This window comes from Parasteatoda tepidariorum, chromosome 3 (assembly GCF_982258835.1).
Source record: "Parasteatoda tepidariorum strain Cologne lab strain chromosome 3, Ptep-v5.0, whole genome shotgun sequence".
NCBI classification, from domain to species: Eukaryota; Metazoa; Arthropoda; class Arachnida; order Araneae; family Theridiidae; genus Parasteatoda; species Parasteatoda tepidariorum.
The window spans coordinates 75,151,015-75,174,761 of NC_141757.1; the positions used below are offsets into that span (position 1 = coordinate 75,151,015).

General features: G+C 29.5%; 1 protein-coding gene across 1 annotated transcript in view; it reads left to right on the forward strand.

Moving 5' to 3' along the window:
• Positions 1–554: 554 nt before the first annotated feature.
• LOC107448735 (transforming growth factor-beta-induced protein ig-h3) overlaps positions 555–23,747 on the forward strand; it is a 46,208-nt gene continuing 23,015 nt past the window's right edge. The window contains exons 1-2 of the mRNA XM_016064040.4: positions 555–842; positions 18,293–18,391. Coding sequence (XP_015919526.3) covers positions 730–842; positions 18,293–18,391 — 212 coding nt within the window. The 5' untranslated portion in view covers positions 555–729. The remainder of the gene's footprint in view (positions 843–18,292; positions 18,392–23,747) is intronic.

A 23,747-nucleotide genomic window follows, 5' to 3' on the forward strand; every position in this document is an offset into this window, starting at 1 on the left:
TCTTTTTTAATAGAACTAATCCGCTTTTGTGTTACATGGCGAGGATACACATAAAATCTCCGGCTGTTACGGTAAAGCGGGTTCTAACCCATGACTCATCTACCACTGAGCGGAGTGATCAGTGAGAACCGTAACACAATTCGTATCGACTAGTCATCGCTGGGATTCGACCCTGGGTCACGTTATGGGGGTTAAGCTAGCAAGCATAAACGAAACCTGGCTATGTTAATAAGCGAAAAACTGACCCCATATTATGCTATTCCGCACGTACGTATATATATATGTATATATATATATATATATATATATATATATATATATATATATATATATATTTCTTTAGAAACATTTATACGTTATTTATACGTAACTTTATGTTTTATTTATACACCAAAAAAGCTACAAATTACTTTCCCGGTAGCCAGATATGAATAAACTAAGAAATCACCTCTCCCTTAATTATATCACTTACCTGAAGCGAGAAAGGTCAAACGAATCAAAGTTTCGGTCACCATCTGTCAGTCAAAGTGACGTCATGCATATAAATCCCCGCCCACTTCAACAAACGAAAACTCCAAGGATGAGGAGGAAGACTTTCTTCTCTCTTTTGTATCTTGGAATACCTTCTAAACAGCAGCTTCAACTCACCGTTTGCAGCTGCACATTAGCAATTGCTAATTGCAACAAAAATTTCTATTTCAAATTATTAAAAAATATAATTGTGCAAATATGTTTAATAACAATGTATTGAAGTTTTCTTTGATTTTCATCATTTCTTCATTTTGGAGCGTGGAGTCCAAACGAATCCCGAAATGGCACTTAAAACTAGCCCAGAGTCAAGGGTAAGTTAAAATAAAAATTATTATTTGCATTTGAAATTTCAAAATCAGTTTGTATAAAAGTATAAATGCTTTAATGTAAGATAATTATGGTTATGGTAATTACGTTCAAATTTCTTCTTTTAATAAAAACAAATGAGTTTCTTTATTTAATTTTATGCAATGAAAATAACAAACAGTGAAATTAAATTAATAAACAATTTTTTCTATAGGCGTGCTATTTTTTACTCAATATCATTTGAGCAGAAAAATTATTAATTAAAAAAAACAATATTAAAACTATTTGTTTTGAAACCAGGTAATAAATTATACTCGAATAAATGATGATTAAAAAATGTCAAGAACTTTTTGGTACATGCAAAATATTATGATTTTTTGTTTGGTTTTCCAATTTTTGATCAATGATCATTACAGCTATTACAGCAAAAATTTCATTAACATATTAACAAAAGACAACGAATTATTTTGAAAATATTTAACGTGATAAATGATTTTTTTCATTAACTTACAAATAATAGTTAAAACATCAGATTTTATCTCAATCAATTTAAATTTTAGGACTGGAACAGTATCCTATCTAGTTTTTTATTTGTTTTGGAGTACAAATAAGCAGAAAACGAATAAAATAAGCTAAATTAAGATTTTCGAGAAGGAACTTTTATAAGTGGTATCAATGTTTTTTAAAGAAGCCTAATTATTTATTGATGAATTTAGTTATTTTATTTTGAATTGAAAAATATGATGAGAATACAAATTTTAGTAAATGCATGCTCGTTTCTTAATTTATTTAATATATTGCTTCAATTGCCTTTTGTAAAAAAATATTTTTTAAATTATATAAATATTGTAATAAATAGAATTACAAGTTTAAAAAATCATCACTTGTTACAAAAAAAACTAAATAAAATCCCAAGTGTTCCCGACTTGTCCCTACTTGATCTACCGAATCCTAGGATTCTGCAGAACGTCTTTTAAAAACCATCTGAGTGAAGAGATGTAACCAGAAGGAGAAATACGAAAAAATTTCCCAAAACATGTAAAAAAGGCTTTTAAAAAATCAAACAGAAATAAAACTTTTTCTGGCTAGATATGATTTAAGCATTATTCCAATGATATCCATAAAAAACAAGTTTTAATCTTAAAAAGTTGAAAACTATAAAACTTCCAATGAAGTTATAAACATGAAAAAATTATTAAAAGGAATAATTGAAAATACGTCAACCACAATATAAAAAAAATGCAATGGACATTAAAGATTTAAGAAAAGTAAATAGATTAATAAACACTAGCTCAGTGATTCCCAAAGTGTGTGCCATGACACCTAAGGGTGCCATGAGTTGCCCCCGACTTCGAGCTAATATTTATGTTCACCTGCTCAAATCATGATCATTTGCTTCGTGTTCATCAATTTAATTATTCACTTCTTTTCATTTGCCCAAGTGCGAAAATGAATATCGAAAAAGAAATGTGAGTAGCTTTATTCAACGATTCCACAGTATAATTAATGAGCGAAAAACTCACACATCATAAAAAAGGAATTCACAGTACATTTGAGTGTATTTGTCTTCATTTATATTTTCTCTTATAAATACTTTTAATATTATGTATTTTAATTAGTTTCTAATTAATTAAAATACTTGAGTATACTTTAAGTATAATTTATTGTATTAATTATGTTTATATTTTCGCAACTTACTTCCATAGTTTCTGTTTCATAGCTTTACGCATGTGAAACATACAGTTTAAGAAGAAGAAAATATTATATTTCAAACAAAGTGCCATACAGGGGTGCCAGAGATAAGCTTAAATTTCGGAAGTGTACTGTCACATGGAATAATTTTGAAAACCCTTGCCGCAAACAAAAGTCATTCTTCTTAAAATCAATAAATTAGTTCATTAATGAATTAATCAACAAATTAGTTTTGACAATTACAAATTGTTTGAAATATTTTGAATGTATATTTCATTCGAAATATTTCAAACAATTGTAATGTAACTATTTTATTCGCTACATAAATTATAAAGGTGGAAAAAGTTGTCATGTTTCAAGAGCTCAATATGAAATTAATAAACAAAATACAAAACGCCCTTGAAACAAACAAAACAGAGTGGGAAAAGGAAACGCAAAGTTGCTCACGAAAAATGAAAAATAAATTTAAAGTGATAAACCAAATTTGAAAAACCACGGTAGTCACGAGGCAAATAAGCGCAGGAAGCATTTCCAAGGATCATTGAAGTGTAGTGAGGAACTCACATCGTTAACTAGAGAATCGGAATTTATGCGAATTATTTCCTCTTCTGTTTCGTGGAATTATTCACACCAAACTGTGAATCCCCAAAGTTATGTTACCCCACAGGTTTTAAAATTCTGTTTTAATAATTAAGTTTATTTTTACAAATTAGAAAAGAATAATAATAATAAATATGGACTTTCTTTTTGTTCAAAATATGTGTCTTATTTCATAAGGTGAACAGAGGAAGAAAATCACAATTTCAAACGAAACGATTATCAAACTACTTTAGAAAAATAAATCTTTAATTACCGTACCGGTCTCAAATGTATCACATAAGAAATAAAATTTGATTACAATTAAATTAAAGATAAGATTCTTCCGCCAGAATGAAAGCAATGAGGAAGTTATTTGTTAAAGACCTTGCTCTCTCTTCGCGTTTATATCCTATTTCGAGGCTTTGTGATTCACCGTGAAGGTTGATTTATGAATGAATCCTTATTCTCTTCCAGCCACATAAGTGAATTTTTTACACAAAAAATTTAATTTCAATTAACAAGTGATTAGGATTCTATTACACGTGAAGATAACTAATTGAAATAACATTGATTTGATACGATTTAAATTAATTTTACTTATAATTAATCTATATAATTGTTATCTACATGCATACACTGTAAAAAATTCTGGATCAAATTATGGTATAAAGTACTGACACACAGACTGCATCCACCTTAACATCCACTTTACCGTAAAATTCATTTTTACTGTGATATTAAATTTGCTAAAATTTCAAACGATATATTATGGTTTAAACTGCTCTAAAACTTTTAACGGTGTACGCAATTCGCACATACACTGTAAAATATACCAAATCGAAGTACGATAAAAAGTACCGGTATCATATAATCGATGCTTTTTACCGTAAAATTCATTTTCACCGACACATGTTATGGATCAAAATATCTGATATTCCGTAATTTTCTCAGTAATAATTACTGTAAAATCAATAAATTACTCGAATTAAATTAATATTACTAAAAAATTACTGTATAATATTTTACCATAAAAATGGATTTTAATGTTAAATGTATTTTGCGGATGATGCACCCAAAGTGCCGGTATTTTATCCCGTAATTTGATCTAGAATTTTTAGCACTGTATATTCTAGTAAAATTACCGTGATGTATGGTAATGACAATCTGAAGAAAAAAAATAGTCCTGGTAAAAAAATATATATATAGTATTTATGAACCAGTAATTTAATTAGTAATTTTGCCGTTTATATGTTTACTGGAAACACTGGGTTCCAAAATTATAGTTCTTATTACCACATATTTAGTAAAAATTGCAAAACTGAAAAGTAAATTAAACCGAATAAATGATTTTTATTCCATGCTCTGAAAAATCCTGATAAAACTACCAAAATTTGCCAAATTTATTTAATTTTATCGCATATTATAGCACTACATTTTATGGTGAATTTGACCAAAATCATTACCAAAGGGCTCTAGTAAAAATTGCCGAGATTTTACTGCTCCCATAGAGATAGAAACACGGTAAATTTAACCATATTCAGGTAGTTTTAACTATTCTTTTTTTTTTTTTTTGCTTAATATAACTCATACGTTTTCAAAAAAAGCAAGTTTGTATGTTGTCAATGTAGGAAAACTTTTTCACAAATAGTTTCTTTTTTAGCATTCCTTAATATATATTTTTTTAGCATTCTCTAATGTATTTTTTAGCATTCTTTAATAGATTTTCATTTTAACATTCTTTGACATATTTCATATTTAGCATTCGTAAAATTATTTTCTTTCTAGGGCTTACAGGTGTGTAGATTTTGATACTTAAACTGATTCCCTTGAAAATTATTTTTATAACCAAAACGCTAACTTAAGAAAAAGAAGAACATCAAAATACTATTTAGAGTGTTACACAAATGGCAAAAAAATGACAGAAATAAAAATAAAAACAGTTTTCTTAAAACAACCATCTTCAAACTCAAGAGTTAAAAAGCACTTCTGACAGATATTATGATCTGCAGGAGCATTAATAATTTCCGTATTTTTTCAAGGCTTTTGTTTTCTTTCTAAACACCATCAATCTTATCATGACACATTTCTATTTTAACAGGAACGCGAAGACTTTATCAAATTACAATTCCTTCAATAAGCATTAAAATTGTCATTTGTGACACTTAAAGGATTTTTTTTTGCATTTATAATTCTAAAACAACTAGGCTCTAAATTTAATATTATTTTAATTTAAAATAAAGATTAATCGGAATAATAATTATTATATAGGGTGTGCCGGAATCCCCATCCTATGTATATATTTTCTGAATGAAGAAAGTATCTCTATTAAGTGATGCAAATTAATATTAAAACTTGAAAAAAGAACGCTATTGAAATTTAACAAATCACGAAGAAGGTGGGATAAAAACCAGTTTAATTGCTTGTTAAAACTCGAAGATTTTTCCCTGTCATCTTTCATCACTTTTCTGCTTCCTCCAGCAAACAAAAAGGCTGTGTTGTTTTTAATTCCAACTTCTGTAGGGATTCGCTCTATTCTTTAACGTTTTTATTTTTTCCTTGTTTACATATTAAATTGAAACCTCTAATGAGTGCTCGAGCGCTCTCTTATGGCCTCAGTTTTGGCAGGAATTCTGAAAATATAAATTAAGGGTGGTGATTACAGAAAACCATGCACACAACCAATAATATAATAAATTATCTAATAGGGGATGATTCCATTAGTAAGAAGAATTCACACCTTGGCTTTCAAACTGTCCGCAATTCAAACTATTCTAATAAATTACTTATTTAAAAAAATATTAAATTTTTTTTATTTAAATTTTTAAACAGATATGAATTTATTTATTTTTTTAATTGCGAATTTTTGTTTAGTTCTTAATTAACAGAAAAAATTTTGATATTTTTATTTTATGATTGATAGCAATAAAGAATAGTCACAAATAAACTTGAGATATATTATACAGAAAAATTGAATAAATTTTAAAAAATTTAAATTAAGTATTTAATTAGATTAATATTAGAGCTTATGTCATATACTTCACATTTAGGTTTTAACTTTATCTTTAAAAAAAAGTAAGAAAAAATTGAGTTTTTTCTCTACAAACGAGTTTAAAGATTGATTGTTACAAGGGACAGTTTAGAAGTTAATATAGCAAATTTGTGCATGGTGCTAAAACTATATTTTTAAGACCTTAGTAGATTTCGCATGGCATTCTTTAAAATGATGCCAGACATTTTGCATTGGAGTTGTAACCTTGCCTGAAAAAACAAGCAAAGATAACGTTTTTTTTTTCTTTTCTTCTTTGTAAACCTGTTTTAAGTTTTAAAGTTACATGGAACACTTCAGAAAATAATTTTGCAATCTGGAATTGCGAAACTTACATTTTTTGGACCTAAGTAGTATCAGTCTTTAAACCTGCTTTAAATGTTAAAATTACGAAGGAAAATTTAGAAGTTAATGTCGCAGATTTTCGCGACAAAATCTGTATTTTTTAGCTCATAAGTAGTTTCTTATTAGGTCATCCTTCAAAATATTACAATGCACTCTGCATCAGAGTTGAAACTTTGTCAAAAAAAGGCAATCAAAAGTGAAGTTTTTTTTTTCTTTTGCATTAAGCCTACTTAAGCTTTAACGTTGTCAGACACAGACAAGGGATTGTGGGAAGAAGGAATTATCTGAAATTTTTATCTCAATGTATTTCTTCTTTTAGTACTTAATTTTTCTTTCTCTTGTACGCAGAGGATATTTAAAAGAACCATTTACAAAAGTTAAAGAGAGAAAGAAATTTTTTTAAACAAATAATAAGAACGAAATTCGAATTTACGATGGTGTTGAGCTGCGTTGAAAATAATAACTGAAATACACAATTCGAGATTTCCATGTCGTACTATCTTATTAAAAATGAATTCGATCCAATTGTATCCAAACAGAAAAGGGACAAATATGTCTCAGCGATAAAATAATTCTTCTGTTACAAATCGGAATTTTCAACAAAAGTGCTACTCATTAAAATATAATTTTTTAAAAAATGAGAAAAACGCCATTTTTTCTAGCGAACAATCTTTTAAATGCTTGACATTTCGGAATTACTTTTAACCTAACCAATTTTATATTTCTGTGCTTGCCTCAGTAGTTTATTAAATAAATTTATAATTTATTATTAAATTTATAATTTATTATTAAATTTATAATTTATTATTATTAATTTTATATTTTAAAATTAAATTTATAACTTATTATTAAATTTTTTTTCTCGAAGTTTATCCGAAGTTGCATTTTTCTCTAGCAAATCAATGTAAGAAAAAAGTCGCTATGTCGTATGAAAAGAACTTAGAAAAAAAAATAGGATGACAGTTAGGGGGAAATACACTCTATAGCAAAAAAATCGACGCACTAAGAAGGAGTTGTCCGGTTGAAACGAAAATTGGTGGATAGGAAAACAATGTACAGAATAGTAAATGATTAAAATTTCAGAACAATTGAATAATTTATTGCAGAGTTACAGTAACAAGTTCAATAAGGTGTTGACCCGCCTCTAGCCTGGATACAAGCTGCCACACGGCTTGGCATAGACCGATAAAGCTCCCGGATGGTCACTTGCGGTATTTCCTGCCAAATTCGATCCAATTGTCGAACGAGGTCATCAACATTCCGTGCCAGATGCAACCGCCTTCCCATCATATCCCAGACATGCTCGATGGGAGAGAGATCTGGTGATTTGGCAGGCCAAGAAAGAGTTTGACAAGCATGCAGACAGTTCATAGCAACACGTGCCGTATGTGGTCTGGCATTGTCCTGCTGAAAAACCAGCCCAGGGCGCTGCAAAAGGAACGGTAGCAAAACAGGTCTTAGGATGTCGTCGACGTACCGCTGTGTAGTAAGTGTATCACTAATGACGACCAAAGGGGTCCGGCTGTCAAAGGAAATGGCACCCCAGACCATAATGCCTTATTGAGGGCCGGTGTGGCGTGCAATAGTGAAGGCTGGATCCCCCCTCTGCCCTGTGCGTCTCCAAACACGTCTTCGATGATCGTCAGGACACAGTTGGAAGCGGGATTCGTCGCTAAAGACTATACGTCCCCAGTCGGCATCATTCCAGCCTGATCGAGCGTCGATTTTGCGCGTCTTAGTGCGTTGTTGGTGCGTCGATTTTTTTGTTATAGAGTGTATATGCTTCGTAAACGAAATTTTAACGAAGTAACAAAAATTTAATTTTAGATTAGTAGAGCTCCGAGAAAATTCTGTCAGAATATAAATTACTGAGCACGAATCAACGATCTTGAGATTCGCGGAATTACGCTAATTAGGAGAAGAATCATATGCCTTAGTTGTATCGGACATTTTAGATCTTAATTTCACAAATGCTCACATCGAAACCTATATTTTTTGGACATAAATAGTTTTTATGTGAGTCATTCTTAAAAATGGTTCATTAACTTTCCATTCTAGCTTAAACTTAGGACAGAAAATGACAGTAAATTCGAAATTTTTCTTATTAAAGTGTGTATTAAGTGTTCATGTTACAAGAGACGCTTTAGACATTAATCATTCAAATTTTTTCATTAGATTTTCTTGTCATGCAAATGTCTTCACAGCTGTATGCGAAAATGTAATTTGTTGTGTTTTATTTACCATACTGCATGAAAAAATGTATTTTATTTACCATACAACAAAGTAATTTCTCCAGACTTCTTTTTCCGCATAGTTTTGTGTCCGTTTGTTTGTTTATGTCGAAAAAGGGTCAAAATTTCAATTGGCGATAAATTTCCTTTGCCTATTAAATTGCAATAAATTCTGTTTGTAGAGTCAGAGAGTTCCAAAAGAGATTTAAGAACTCTAATTAGCCGGTTAGTCTAGTTGGTGAAAGAAAATTTTTTTTCACAGCAATCCAGAAACGCCCCAATAGATGCATAAATCTTCTAGCGTTTTGAAAATCGTCGCAAGTGTTTGTGTAGTTTTGTGTCTGGAAGGGTGCAAGAGTACACCCTTCCAGACACAAAATCAAATAAAAAAGACATCAAAGTATATTCAAATCTCTTTTCCAAAATCTCTTTCCCAAAATGTTTGGTCCAAAATCTTAGATAAAGCATATATGAAAATACATACCAAAAAAAACACGATTTCATTTTAGATAAGAAAACCCATTACAGATATAAAAAATGCATTTAAATACATTGAAATTGCTTCATTATGCTTGTTCCAAACTCTTTTTTCAAAATCTTTCAAGCTCTAAATTATGAATTCAAATCAGAATGAGCTAAACGCTAAATTAACACGCCCTCTCGTTTTATTCTCCTGATTATAAAAAAAATAAATGAAGTGGTCTGCAACCGGGTCATCCCTCCTTTCAAGGGCATGTTTAAGCATTAAATACCAACTAAAAGAAACTTCAAGGTCCCGAGTGAGTCGACATATGTCACCCATCCGTCCAATAAAATAGTATGTGGTCCATCGCAATAAACATCTGTGGGCCGAGAGCAATTTTTTACGACCTCGTAAAATAAAGAAACAATTTAGGTGACAAAGAAAAATCAACTGTGGGCGGTCTCAGTTAACGCATTTATCTTTTAACTTTGCTTAATCCAGACGGGACTTTTCAATTAAGATGTTTTAAATAAATCTTTTTTTTGTAATTTGTATTGTAATTATGTCCGTGTTACATTATTTATCGCTGAACAAAATCAAAGAGATTAACTAAGTATTTATTATAAAAAATTTCAATGATTGTATGACCATTTGACGCAGTTAAGTCACCGGTGTTCCTTTTATATATTTTTCTAACGTTCTAATTACGAGCAGAAACATATTTTGGTATTTTTTAACTCTAAAAAACAATCTAATAGTTAATAAAAAAAATTTATTAGATTATCAGAATTATAGATGTACTAAAATATAAAATTTAGTTTGAATTTTCTTTTACATTCATATTCAAAAATTTATCAATGGTAGATTTTGTAGATCTCTATGGTAAAATTTATCAATGGTAGATCTCTTAGAACTAAATAACTGCAACAAAATGTGAATTAGAAAAATTATTGCTTGGAAGTGTGCCTCCTTATGAAGATTTTCCATTTAAAGCAGAAAAAAGCACTGGTGCTTCTTGCTGTATTTCATAACCACAAGTTTTTAAAATGCTAAATATAATATTGTTCACTTTTTTATCTCATTTTCTTATCGAAATTTTATTATTTATAGTAATTAACGTTAGATTCAATTGTATTTTACTCTGTGGAATGCTTTTTACAAAAGATAGCAGGGAATAAAAAATATTTACTATATGATTCAAACTAGAGATTTGCTACAAATATACTCTATTATACTTTAGGTGTTTAACGTAAGCTAACTATTTAAAATAATTTATAATTAAATGTAATAAAAATAGTAATTTTCAGTAAATAGTAAAATTTAAACTTTTATACCGTATTTTATGGAATCGAAAGGTTTTTTATTTGAACTCCTTTTTGAAAAATCTTTTGAATTTAAATTACAAGAAAATGTCATACAAACATTTATAATAGATAAATAATGTATACAAACATTTGCCATAATCTCAAATTATTAATGTTTCATGTGTCATAATGTCATACTAATGTTATGATCTCAATTTAAGCTTATTAATAAGAAATTAATGAATGTTTTAAGCTTTCTGATTGCTTTTTAAGTCTCCCAATAGCTTTTGAATATTCACATTTTTACAATATTTTAAGTTAAGAAAATAATAACAAAATTGAATCAACTTGCTTTAATTGTCTGCTTGATTTAGGACGCCAAAGAATACACTTCAATTTATATTTAAAAAAATAATTGTCTAATGTTAATGAATGAGGTATATAAGTGTGGAAAAATTCGTTACATGGACGCAAGATTCCCTAAAATTTCTATCACAATGATTCTATAAAAGTGAAAAGAATGGGAAAAGCTCCTTTTTATGAAAGGCATTTTGAATTATTCTCAGAAATGATCGCAAGGCCTTGCAACAAATTCAAAAATAAGAATTTCTCTTCCTCGTCGCTATTTAACTTAGACAGGAGTGACATAATCCTTCTTTCGGTTTTTCCCAATTTTTTTTACCAAAAAAAAATACTAAATTTACTTGCTGGTTTAATACGGACAAACCCTAACCTAACAGCCAAGAACAATAGTTACAAATCGCACAACTCTTATTAAAATTGACATTAATTTGTCAGAAAGTGTTACGTCATATGATGACCAAACCTTCGAGGAATCACCGTACGAAATATTACGTTTTTATCTAGATTCCGCTAAAAAATCGTAAATAATTGCAAACAAAAAATACCAGGAGTGAGGGTTGCTTGAACTAGTTACAATGTATATACCTCGTGGGATGTGAGGAAATGACACTGTTCTAAGATTAGTTGTTGACTGATGAGGTAAGAGGGGAAAACTTAAATGTAATTATTCGCATTTAGATATGACAGATGGTTGTGATGAAACATCTTCATCCAGCTCGGTTTTAGTTCATTAACACTCCTAGAAATCTGCTTCTTTTTCATTTTTGTAGCCAAATTGATGTCATAAATTTTTAGGGTTCCGGAACTTTTTATGGATTTGAAAAGAAAACTAATTTCTGAAAACGTTAGAGATTAAACTTATGCATTTTGCTCTCATTTATTGGAATTTTGAAGTAAACAAAAAGTTATTTATGTAAAAATGTATAGTTTATTGAGCACGCTATAGACTAGAAATCTCCTTTTTCGTTTTTGCAGCCAAATTACTGCAATAAATTTTAAGGTTCCGGAACTATTTGTGAATGTGAAAATAAACTTTTTAACGTCAGAAATTAAACTTTTATTTAATGCAAAAATGTATAGTTTGTTGCGCAAACTATAGAAGAGATATCTCTTTCTTTTTCGTTTTTGTAGCCAAATTTCGGCTATAAATTTTAGGTTTTCCGGAACTATTTGTGAATGTAAAATAAATTGATTTATGAAAGCGTCAGAAATTAAACTTTTATTTATATTTTGATTTTATTAGAATTTTAAAGTAAAGACATAGTTATTCATGTAAAAATGTATAGTTTGTTGCTCAAACTATAGAAGAGATATCTCTTTCTTTTTCGTTTTTGTAGCCAAATTTCAGCTATAAATTTTAGATTTTCCGGAACTATTTGAGAATGGGAAAATAAACTGAATTATGAAAATGTCAGAAATTAAACTTTTATTTATATTTTGATTTTATGGGAAATTTAAAGTAAGGACATAGTTATTCATATGAAAATGTATAGTTTGTTGCTCAAACTATAGAATAGAAATCTCCTTTTTCTTTTTTGCAGCCTAATTACTGTAATAAATTTTAAGGTTTCCGAAACTATTTGTGAATGTGAAAATAAATTGAATTATGAAAACATTAGAAATTAACTTTTATTTATATTTTGATTTTATTGTAATTTTGAAGTAAAGACATAGTTATTTGTGTAAAAATGTATAGTTTGTTGTGCAAACTATAGGAGAGATATCTCCTTCTTTTTCGCTTTTTGTAGCCAAATTTCGGCTATAAATTTAAGTTTTCCGGAACTAATTGTGAATGTGAAAATAAACTAATTTATGAATTATGATTGTGATGATTTTTGATCTTTAATATTTGGCTTTCATTTATTTTATTTGTTATTTATTGGCCTTCATTATCATTATTATTTATTTTGAAGTAAAGAAATAGTTATTTATGTAAAAATCTATGGTTTATTCAGTTTAGTTTTAGCTAAAAATATAAATAGAAATTCAAAAATTATTATCAGACTAAAATATAGCTTAAATTAAAACTTTGAAGCGATATAAGTTTCATGACGAACTAATAAAATTTGAAAGAATGCGGCAGTTTTCTTGTTGTTCTCTAGACAAAGAATAAAGTTTTTTGAAAGTGAGAAATGAACCAAGGAGTTTTCATTTACAATTTTAAGTTTACTTGATCGTTTAGTTTTATTTCAAAAGGATAATTGTAAAGAAAAATAATTTCCTCAATATTTTATAGTATTAAATACTAAATTAAATCTTCGATAAATGCTTCAATAGAATTAGTTAATCTTCGATCCAATTTATGCTACTTTAGATAGCATATGAGTTTTTTTGGATCCCATATAGTTTGCATCCCACTCCGATCCTACTCTACATAAGTAGGGGAGAAAACTCTTATGCTTCTCTAGATAGCATATGAGTTCTTTTTTTCTTTTCTTTTTTTGTAGAATCCAATGTCGTGTGCATGGTGACATATGAAATTATTTTATGTAATCTTAAATAGTTTAAATCAAATTGATAACGCAAGATTGTATTTTATATCATTTCAATGTATGCACTATCTACACAGAGAAAAGGGTATGGTTAAAACTAACAGAATATGGTAAAATTTATCGTGTTTCAGGATCTATGGGAACACTAAAAAGCTCTGTAATTTTTACCAAAGAGCTTTAGTAATGATTCTGGTAAATTAACTATAAACTATGGTTTTACAATATGTGATAAAATTTGGTAAATGTGGTAAAATTTGACAATTTCCTCATGATACTCGAGAGCATGGCATACAAGCCATTTATTCGGTTAAAGTTGCTTTTCAGTTTTGTATTTTTTTGTTCAAAATAAGTGGTAAAAAAGCAAAATTTTAAAAACCAGAGTTTCCATTAAACCGTAACCTTATGTGATATGAGAGGAAAAATTATGAAATGAATATTTTAATTCCGTATATTTCGGTCTTTATTACTAGAATTATGCGGGGTTTTTTTTTTACCAGAAATGTCATTACCATGTAGTACGGTAGTTTTACTAGAATTTTTTTCTCCGTTTAATGGCATCAAATAAGCGTATTTTATATCATCCCAATAAATGTGTACCCAATTATAGCTTAAGATAGATTTGTTTTTTATTAATCACAAACTATCGTTTTACCAGAACAGCATTTCAATGGAATATTAAAAAATACAATTCATGAAAAAAATTATTAAAAAAGATTAAAAAAGCAAAACCTAACAATACAAAAGATATATTCTCCATTCTGAATATATTGAAATCAAGTTAAAATTTCAAGCATATTTGAGGTTACCTCCTTGAACCATTATGTTTGAGTCCTAGAACGTGAAGATCAGATCATTAGATCAAAAGTTAATCAGGGTAGTCTTTTTTTTTGGCTCACTGTACAAATATGTATTTATTGCAAATTGTAAAATGATATGCCGGCTTAAACAAATGAAAACAGCTAATTCAGATATTTCTAACAGGTTCAAACTGATTTTAAAAGTACCACACGTTCACCAAAAGTCAGTAAACAACTCAAAAGGGTTTATTTCATAGATCTGATTCCCTTTTAAGGTCAGCCTCAATTCTGCCAAAAATCAAATCAAGCTATTTCACATGGTTTCATGAAAGTCAAAATAACAACAGGTTGGGAAACCGCACGCTATCGCTTACTTCTTGCTGAGAAATTAGTAAACGGGTTGGGCGATAATTATCTCGCGGTATGTTATACCGTTGATAGGATTTCTTTCGATTACTTCAAGAAGGAATAATTATTATTCCATCAAAACATTGATTTATGATAAATGGTAATCCGACGTCAAAACATGATAAAAGGAAGTATAATAGATACCACTATAACAAAATGAATGTTTGATGTTTTAATTATTATAATGAATAGAGAGAAAAAAATAAGTCTGATAAAAAATATATATTACGTCATTATTTTAACCTACTTATCAGCAAAATCATTCAGATATTATTTAGTTATACCGTTTCAGAAAATTCTTACGTAACTTTTATTTGTGTCCTCTTAAAGCCAATAGTAACCACCGTAGCTCACAATGTTTTATTTATGTTTTCGAAGCTTCTTCAACTGCCGCAAAATTTTTTACAGTTTTTCTGCTCTTAAAAATGCCTCCTATGAAAATCTCTCTCGAAAAATTATATCAATTTGAGAAAATAATAGTTTGATAGAATTTTAAACATGTCTGAGTTGTTTCATCAAAAGTATTACGTATTCGCTATATTTTTAAAAATATTATATAGTTTAGTATCTGATTTAATCTTTTTGAAAATTGCCATAAAATGTGATAAAATCAGGAACTGAATTTGCAAAATAAATTTTGGGTAAAATAGAGTTCCGTCGTCAGTTTCGGAAAATGCTGTCCCGATCATGAAACAAGAATACAGAAAGTGTTAAGCAAATCATTCAATAATTAATCATTGGCTGAATTTAACACAAAGCAAAACAAATTCTATAATTTCCTACCTAATAACTAAGATGTCAGCTCAATATTTCTACTTGAAATGTATTTGTAATATTTATGATGCTTTCCAGGTGTGTAAGCAAAAGTTTCTGAAAATGGTTACAAAAATTAAGACATTTCAACGTTTCAGGAAGTAAATAAAAATAGTTCTGGGATCACTTCATTGCTTCTCAATGCAATACTAAAAAAAAAAGCCTTATTACTATGAAGAAAATAAAACACCTATGTTTAAAAATTCTAGATCAAATATAACTTGTTCATATCTGAAAGAGCATTTACACGATACAAATACTCGAAAACTAGAATTTTGAACAAAAAACATCAGCTGAAGTATAAATCAACAAATTTTTACAAAAGTATAATGCGAGAAATTTGTATCTATGTATGCTCTTCACGTATGCTGAAAATACTAGTTCCAAATTTTCTTAAATGTGAGACTTTTCGAAAATATTTCAGCATCATATAAATTAACGTTTTTGCTTTTAACACACTTTAGTTCCATCCCCAATTTTAAATGCAATATTTCTTTCTTAGACGAGATTATCCTCTTAACAAGATAGGAAACTAAAAATAGCTTTCTAATGCCGAATATTAACTCTTTTTACCACTGTGTTAGCAAAAGTTCTTGTTTATGATGAAATAAACTCAATTTTTGACTCCATGACTGCGACAACTTGGGATTTAAGGATTAAACAGAAAGAAAAAAAACTTTAATAAGAAACATGACTTTGGGTACTTTGTATTTTTAGATCCATACCTTCATTGGATGTGAGATGTTTGGAACATAATTTTTATCCGGGCTGTCAAGTCAAGTGTTAAAGATAGAAAATAAGTAAATGAGAAGAGGGGGGGAATGAGTCCTTCCAACAGCTGAAGAAACTTGTTTTTTAGTAGATCCATCGTCTTTTTGAATCAAATGAGTCAAGACAGAAACACCTTTTTCCCTTCAGGATGAAAAGAACAATGAACGAACATGAAAAGAGAAACAAAATTCTTGTTCTGAAACAAGAGCAAAAAATAAATAGGAGTATTGGATGTGGCAGTTCGTTGCCAATAGAACTTTTCAGAATATAAAAAAAACTGAAGAATAACATCCTGTTTTTGAATGCGAGACTATACGATCGATTTTGAAAACATTAATGAAAGCTGCTCTAATTTTTTTTTTACTTCTTTTGGTATTAGTCTTTACGCAGACGACATTTAATTATGATAATATTACGGATATTTCTGCAATCTCTAACTCATAAGACTATAAACTTACACTAAATAATTATGCCTTCTACATAACCTACACTAAAGCAATCAGTAAACGTTTTTTCTCACACTGAATATCATCTTTTTTACGGTTATTTAACTGTTTCGATTGAATATGGTAAAATAACAATTAAAAAAATTACTATTTAACCATTTTTTCCGAGAAATTTTTAACAGTGAGAACTGAAAACTTTTAGGATAGTGTTAATAAGTTTATATGTATTTGGAGAGTGTTAGGGATTGATAAAGGATCGTTAACAAGCTATGGATGAAATTATTATTGGATATGCATAAAATATTCCTGAATGTTTTGTTCTGGAATAAAAAATTTGTTTACATCAACTAAAGGATGTTCCGCGGTACCCTAGGGCTTCGTGGTAGAGTTAAAAAGGTTCCGCGAGTTAGTACTATTTATAACCTATGTTTTGAAACCTCTGATTATACTTAGATCCAACTTAGAGTTCATAATTTATTTCAACTTTCGGTTGTCTTTATGGAATTATTTTAAGTAGAATGCTAATGAAATAAAAATAGCATTTTTAGAGAAATATAATTTTTTTGCAACATTATATTGAACAAATTATGAAAAAAACAAGTACACATAAAATATTGCATTTTTCAAATCAAAATAACTAAATTCTTTAATAACGAATTATGCTTCCCTAATAACATTTTCAGCTTTTATAACAGTTCTTTTATGTTTTCATTTCGAAGTAAACCATAATTCAGGTTATTTTATTCACTTTCAGCTTGTGAATATACACCAAATACAAATTTTTAGCTAGATTATATAGAGTAAAGTACTACAAATTGAATTGTCGGAGATATAATTTAATTTAAGATTATTAATGATAAAACAATGAAAACCCTTCATTCCTCTAATTAGGTATTTTTAAAATAGTCTTTTGTAGGTTATACCGTTCACAACGTTATTTATAAAGTCGGGGTTTTGCCGAAAAAAGATTGATTATTTATTCTGGAAAAAATTAGGAACTGCTGGTTTACATGTTTGCCATTAAATGTTTGCATATATTTTCTTAAATTTATGTATTTTTGTAAATATGTAATTTTTTTTTAAAAAAAGTCTGAAATTTATTAATCAAAAACTTTAACATCTGAGCACATTAGTCCAGTTTTTTTCTTTGAACTTTTAACTGCAGCATTTCCTTCATCAAAGTATTGCATAGTGTAAAAATTGACAGTATGAAGAGGAGTAAAGAATTTAAATTAATGTTCACTGTTTCTCAATGAATAACTCATTTTAGAGGGAATTTTTAAACATATTTTTAATCGAAAACCAAATTCAGGTAGCAGGGAATCCTTCCAAATACTAAAATGGTCGTATAAATGGTAGAAAATTACTGATAAATCATGTTTTGAGTCTTTACCAACAGGATCTCAGCCTCTATTCACCACTCACACCTTGAACGAAAAAATTGAGAGCAATGAAATTCAGCCAAATTTATTTAAGACGGTTGTTGAAAATTTTAACAAAAAAGTGTGTGCGTACGTGCCAAAAGCCCCATATTACCCTTTTTACTATTCTATACTTAACCTTATATTGTACAGTTTAAGAATGAATAAAAAAAAATTTAAATTTTGCGACTCGTTGTATTTTTGAATATATTAATTGGTAAATATGATGTTTAATATCACTCTGTGTTAATTTTATTCTTAATTATAACTGATTAATTTTTCAGACCAAACACGTGTGCTGTAGAAGAAGTTCCAGGTACAAATAAGAAATATTGGACGGAATGCAAGTACTGGATGAACAGAGAAATTTGTGGAGTCAAAACGCAAGTCATTTTTTTTTTTACTAAATTCTTTAAAAAAATTTTAACTTTACTCCAATTTCCAAATAATTTATTCCGATTGCTCATTAAGTTGATGAAAACTTTTGAAGTTAGTTTTTTTTTAGTTTCGGTTTAATATGCTGTGTTCTCTTATAATTAACAAACAAAAATTACTTTAGAGAAATACAGTAATTGCGCCAACGTACTTTTTTTTAACACAAAAATCGCTATTTTACATTAAACAAAAACCGCAATTTTATCTGAACCAATTGTAATTACTTAAATGTCACATATTATATGAATAAAATTGCAAATTATCAAAAGCGTGAATGTTTTATTTATACCTCTTATCCATTTAACCTGAATGTATGTGTATGCCTAAGGTGTTTCGTAATGATCATCCTTCGTGCATGTTTTTTAGAGTTTCTTGTAAGAAATGAAATCAAAATCTCTTCCGAGTTTTCCTCCTAGCAGAGCGTCTAGCGGTCCCTTAAAATTGTTACAGTGTTAATTAACTTAACATCAAAGCAGTGGAAATTCATTCAGTTCAAGAAGCATTTAAATGCTAGAAATTTTCATCCCATTCATAATATAATTCTTTATATGTGTTTGAGTTAACGAATTATTGTAGCAATCAGGAAAGTTAATTTATTAAAAATCCGAAATACGTTTTAAGTCACTGTAATAATTTTTAGGGGTGCCCCGTCATGGCACCATAATTAAAAACCTTTCTCATTCAGCTGTGTAACTTATATCTCTGTCTCAACCAGAGAATCTCAGCACAGTTTAATGTTATATTATTTATTTTAAATGTGTGAAAAAAAAGGAAAATTTTAAAATATGTTTCTTGGATTGAAAAACTTTATGGATTAAAATGATAAGCCACATTTTAAAGTTGCTCAGTTGCGAGCGTTAAGGAAACAATTTCATGAATTTCACATTAGTAATAACATATCACTGTTTGTCCTGCTGTATGAAGAGTATATTTCAGAATCTATCAGGAAACAATATTAATGATTAGCTTGATGCAAAAATGTCATCTGTGTAAAAAGTGTGACCTATAACTACATTGCTCCAAGCCTTATGATATCAGATACTTTATTCGTGTGTTCAAATCATATTACCGATTCAGAAAATGTTACAGGAAAGTTTCAATGATGATATTAAATTAGAGCAGTATTCATTAATTTTTTACAAATTAGCTTTTCAAGAAATTAAAGAAAAACTTTTTTTTTCTTTATCTTTCATTTATTTGAATATTAAAAGCAATTCCATTCATTTGCAATTCATTAGCAATATTAAAAGCTTAATAGGAATTAAAACTAATTTTGCTAAATTTTGATTACAATAAAATTTATTTACCTAAATGTTAATTAACTACAAAGTTAAAGATTTCAACATGTTTAATATGGTTAGAGGTGAAGTAAATTCAATAAATACTAAAAGTCTGCATGCATTGCAACTTTAAGTTTCATTGCAACTTAAGACATTTCATTTTTCACATCAATTTTGTTTAATTTCTTAAATCTTGATAAATAACTCTATTATGTTATAGTTAAACTAGTTACCTGTAGCTAAACTGAAATAGTTAGAAAAAAATTAACAATATTATACCAAAAAATTTAATTAAAACTCACGAGGCTTTAACTATATAAAAAAAATAATTTAGCTATACAGAAATCAAATATACATTTAGATGTATGCTTTTAATTTGCATTTGAAAAAATATGTAACAAATATGTTTTCAAATGTTCTCATAAGTTTATCAAAATGAATTTTGAATAAGTCTTACTAATTAAACTTCCCAAGCATTTTTCATAATATCATAATATTAAATTAGTTTCACTCAAAAGTTAATTAAGCTAGCTTCATTTTCAGTATTTTAATTTCACTAAAGTAGTCATTTAGCTTTTAGTGTTTAATCCCTTTGCTCGAATTGAAATGTGGTTAAGTGCTACAAAAAAACTTTTTAGTATGTAAAACTATTCTTAACATAGTATTTTAAAAACATCCATACGTGTGATTTGCAAGGAGAAAAAAATTCAGGAAAAATTACAGTACTGTATGATATTGACATTTCTAGCAGAAAAAAAAATCAAAACTCTAATTAATAAAACCAAAATATAAACTGCTGTTTGTAGAAAATGCAACACCATGAAGGAATCATCAGAATCAAATGAAATTCGCAGCAAATGTCAATTATAGGATATTATGCAAATTAATAAAGTTTCAGAGCCATCGCGCGTGCGTGGCGCGCGCAGCGCCCTCTGAATTGATGCTGAAAGCGTATAAATAAAGTGCTGTAGCGGGACGTTGAAAATAGTCTATGATTATTTGTTAGTGGCAAACGTTTAGTGAGACCTGAGTATGCCTCCACGACGGAAGAATAAGAAATTCAAGCAACTTACGGAGTTTGAACGAGGGAGGATAATCGGCCTTCGAGAAGGAGGATTTTCCTATCGCGCAATAGCAGCTCGTATGCAGCGGAACAGTTCCACAGTGATGCGAGTTTGGAAGCAGTGGACCGACGAGCACCGAACAACTCGAAAAACAGGCACTGGACGACAGAAGGTGACGTCAGAGCGCGATGATCGACACCTGCTCCGCATGGCGGTGAATGATCGCACAGCTTCCTCCAGGCAGCTGGCAGCACATTGGTCTACTGCTACAGGTGTACAATTGTCGGCTTCGTCAATTCGTCGTCGTCTGCTGCGCCGTGGATTGCGTGCAAGGGTGCCATTATACAGGATTCCCCTCACGGCGGATCATCGACGGCTGCGTCGGCAGTGGGCTCTTGAGCACAGAGACTGGCGAGCTGATTGGCACCAAGTTGTCTTTTCAGATGAATCACGCTTCAATTTGTGGACCCATGATGGCCGTGTTCGTGTTAGACGTTATGCCGGTCAACGCTGCCTTCCTGAGTGTATTATTGAACGACATAGTGGTCGAACACCCGGAGTTATGGTCTGGGGTGCGATTTCGTATCATGGACGATCCAATTTGATACGAATTGAGGGTAATCTCAATAGCAACAGATACGTCCGTGAAGTGCTACAGCCCGAAGTCGTTCCTTTCCTTCAAGGCATCCCTGGAGCTATCTTTCAGCAGGATAATGCACGCCCACATGTTGCGCGGACTGTTAGAGACTTCTGTTCAGCACAACGCATGCAACTTCTTCCTTGGCCTGCTTATTCGCCGGATATGTCGCCTATTGAGCACGTGTGGGATATGGTTGGTCGGCGTCTCACTCGTGATCCGCGTCCTGCAGTTTCCAAAGACGAACTTTGGTTGCGCATACAAGCGATATGGAATTCTCTTCCTCAAGCAGATATTCAACATCTGTTTGACTCCATGCCACGTCGTATAGCAGCACTTATTGCAGCGCGTGGTGGCTGCACCAAATACTGATTTCGGACGCTTAATTTGTTTCTTTTGTTTTGAAAATTTCATCATTTATTTGTATCAGTACAAGTCGTTTCTGCATTAAATTTCATTTGATTCTGATGATTCTTTCATGGTGTTGCATTTTCTACAAACAGCAGTTTATGATATTTAAATCATTCATTTAATAATTTTCCCATTCATATGGTAAACGTTTGCTGGGGAATTCTGGTTTTTCAAAATTATACATCTTATTATCACGCATTTATAGATCTTATTTTTAATAACGTTTGATCTAAGGATCTGATTTTCGTACAATCTTAATGATTCGAGAGACTAACACTAAATATACTAAAATATTTCTTCAGGCGATATTTTGAGTTACAAAATCAGACATAAAAACGTACTTTCTCTGAAAGAAACAAACTTTTTACCGAGACATTGGGATTCTTGACTCTCAAAATAAAGGCGTAATAGCAACTCAGAAAAGAAACTTAACGTTCAACTTAAAGTTCACAATAACTAAATCAGAAGATAGATTATAATTTTGGGTTCCTCCACTTTTCACGTTTTTCACCATATCTTTAGAATTGTTTAAAAAAATAAAATAAATTCTTCACACAGTTATAAAAATCATTTATTTTGACATAATTCAACTCAAAATTGTTATTTATTTTTATTTATTACAATTTAATATTACGTATTTTAATAATTGTCAAAAAAAAATTTTAATGACAAGGTGTGCACAACGCTCAAACAGAATAACTTTTGATCTAATTATCGGGTTCTCACGTTCTACAACTCAATCGTAATGACCTCAAAGCTAATTAATTAGTGTTAAAGATAAGCATTTGCAGTTATGCTAATTAATTAATGGTAAAGTTGACCTTTTAAATTACGAAATCAGACACAAAAGCGCACTTTTTCTGAATAAATATTAATTTTTTTAATGGATTCAGATTTTTGACCCTCAAAATGCAGGTGGTAGACGCAATTTGGAAAATATTTTCCCCGTAGTTTGATCTGGAGAGCGGTTCATAGTTTGAACCACTTAATGTTAATTTTATTTTTTGCGTATTTTGTCATATCTAGAATACATTTTAAGCGAATTTGAAACATTTTTGCATACAATTATAAAATTAATTCATCTAAATATAATTCCATGCAAAATACAACTTTTAGTAAATATATCTTATTTTTTATTACTTTATTTAAAGATGGTCAAAAAAATTTGAATTGTAAAAAATACAATTTTTTACATCATTTTAATGAATGTAATTCTACATAACTAAATACAAAATTTGAGCGAAATCGGCAGAAACTTGAGAAATCTAATTTTAAAAATGTCAGATATTTAAAATTCGATTTCTCAGGAATCCATCGAAAAAAAGGTATTTTTATTCAGTACATTTTTGCGTACGTTTTTTAACGTTTTAAAGTACGTTTTTGCGTCTGATTTCGTAACTTAAAATATCGTCTTCTATAATAAATTAGCATATTTGAGGTCACCCCTCAAACTATTACGATTGAGTCCTACAACGTGAAGATCCGATCATTAGATCAAAAAATATTCAGGGTAGTCCGTTTTTTAAAATTAGATTTCTCAGGTAGTATTCGACCGATTTCGCGAAAATTTTCACTTGCAAAATCACCAATGTTGGCACCCCCTGGATACCGCCAGTAATTTGCAATCCAGAATGAACTGGCGAGATTTTGTTGTTCTTTTCTACACTGCCATACATCAACAGACATAAAAGTTTGATGTTAAAATATGTATGTATATTTTTAATAGTATAATAAGGATAATCATATTTAAGTTTTTAAATATCTGTGAACTGTTTTAAATGATTTTATAGTATATAATTTCCATTTGCTTCCATTCAGTTAAGCCTAGATCAAATTTGTCTTAATATTCTAGCTGTGCTATGCTCATGTTTGACTTACAAACAAATCTTATTTTAAGAATTAATTTATATAT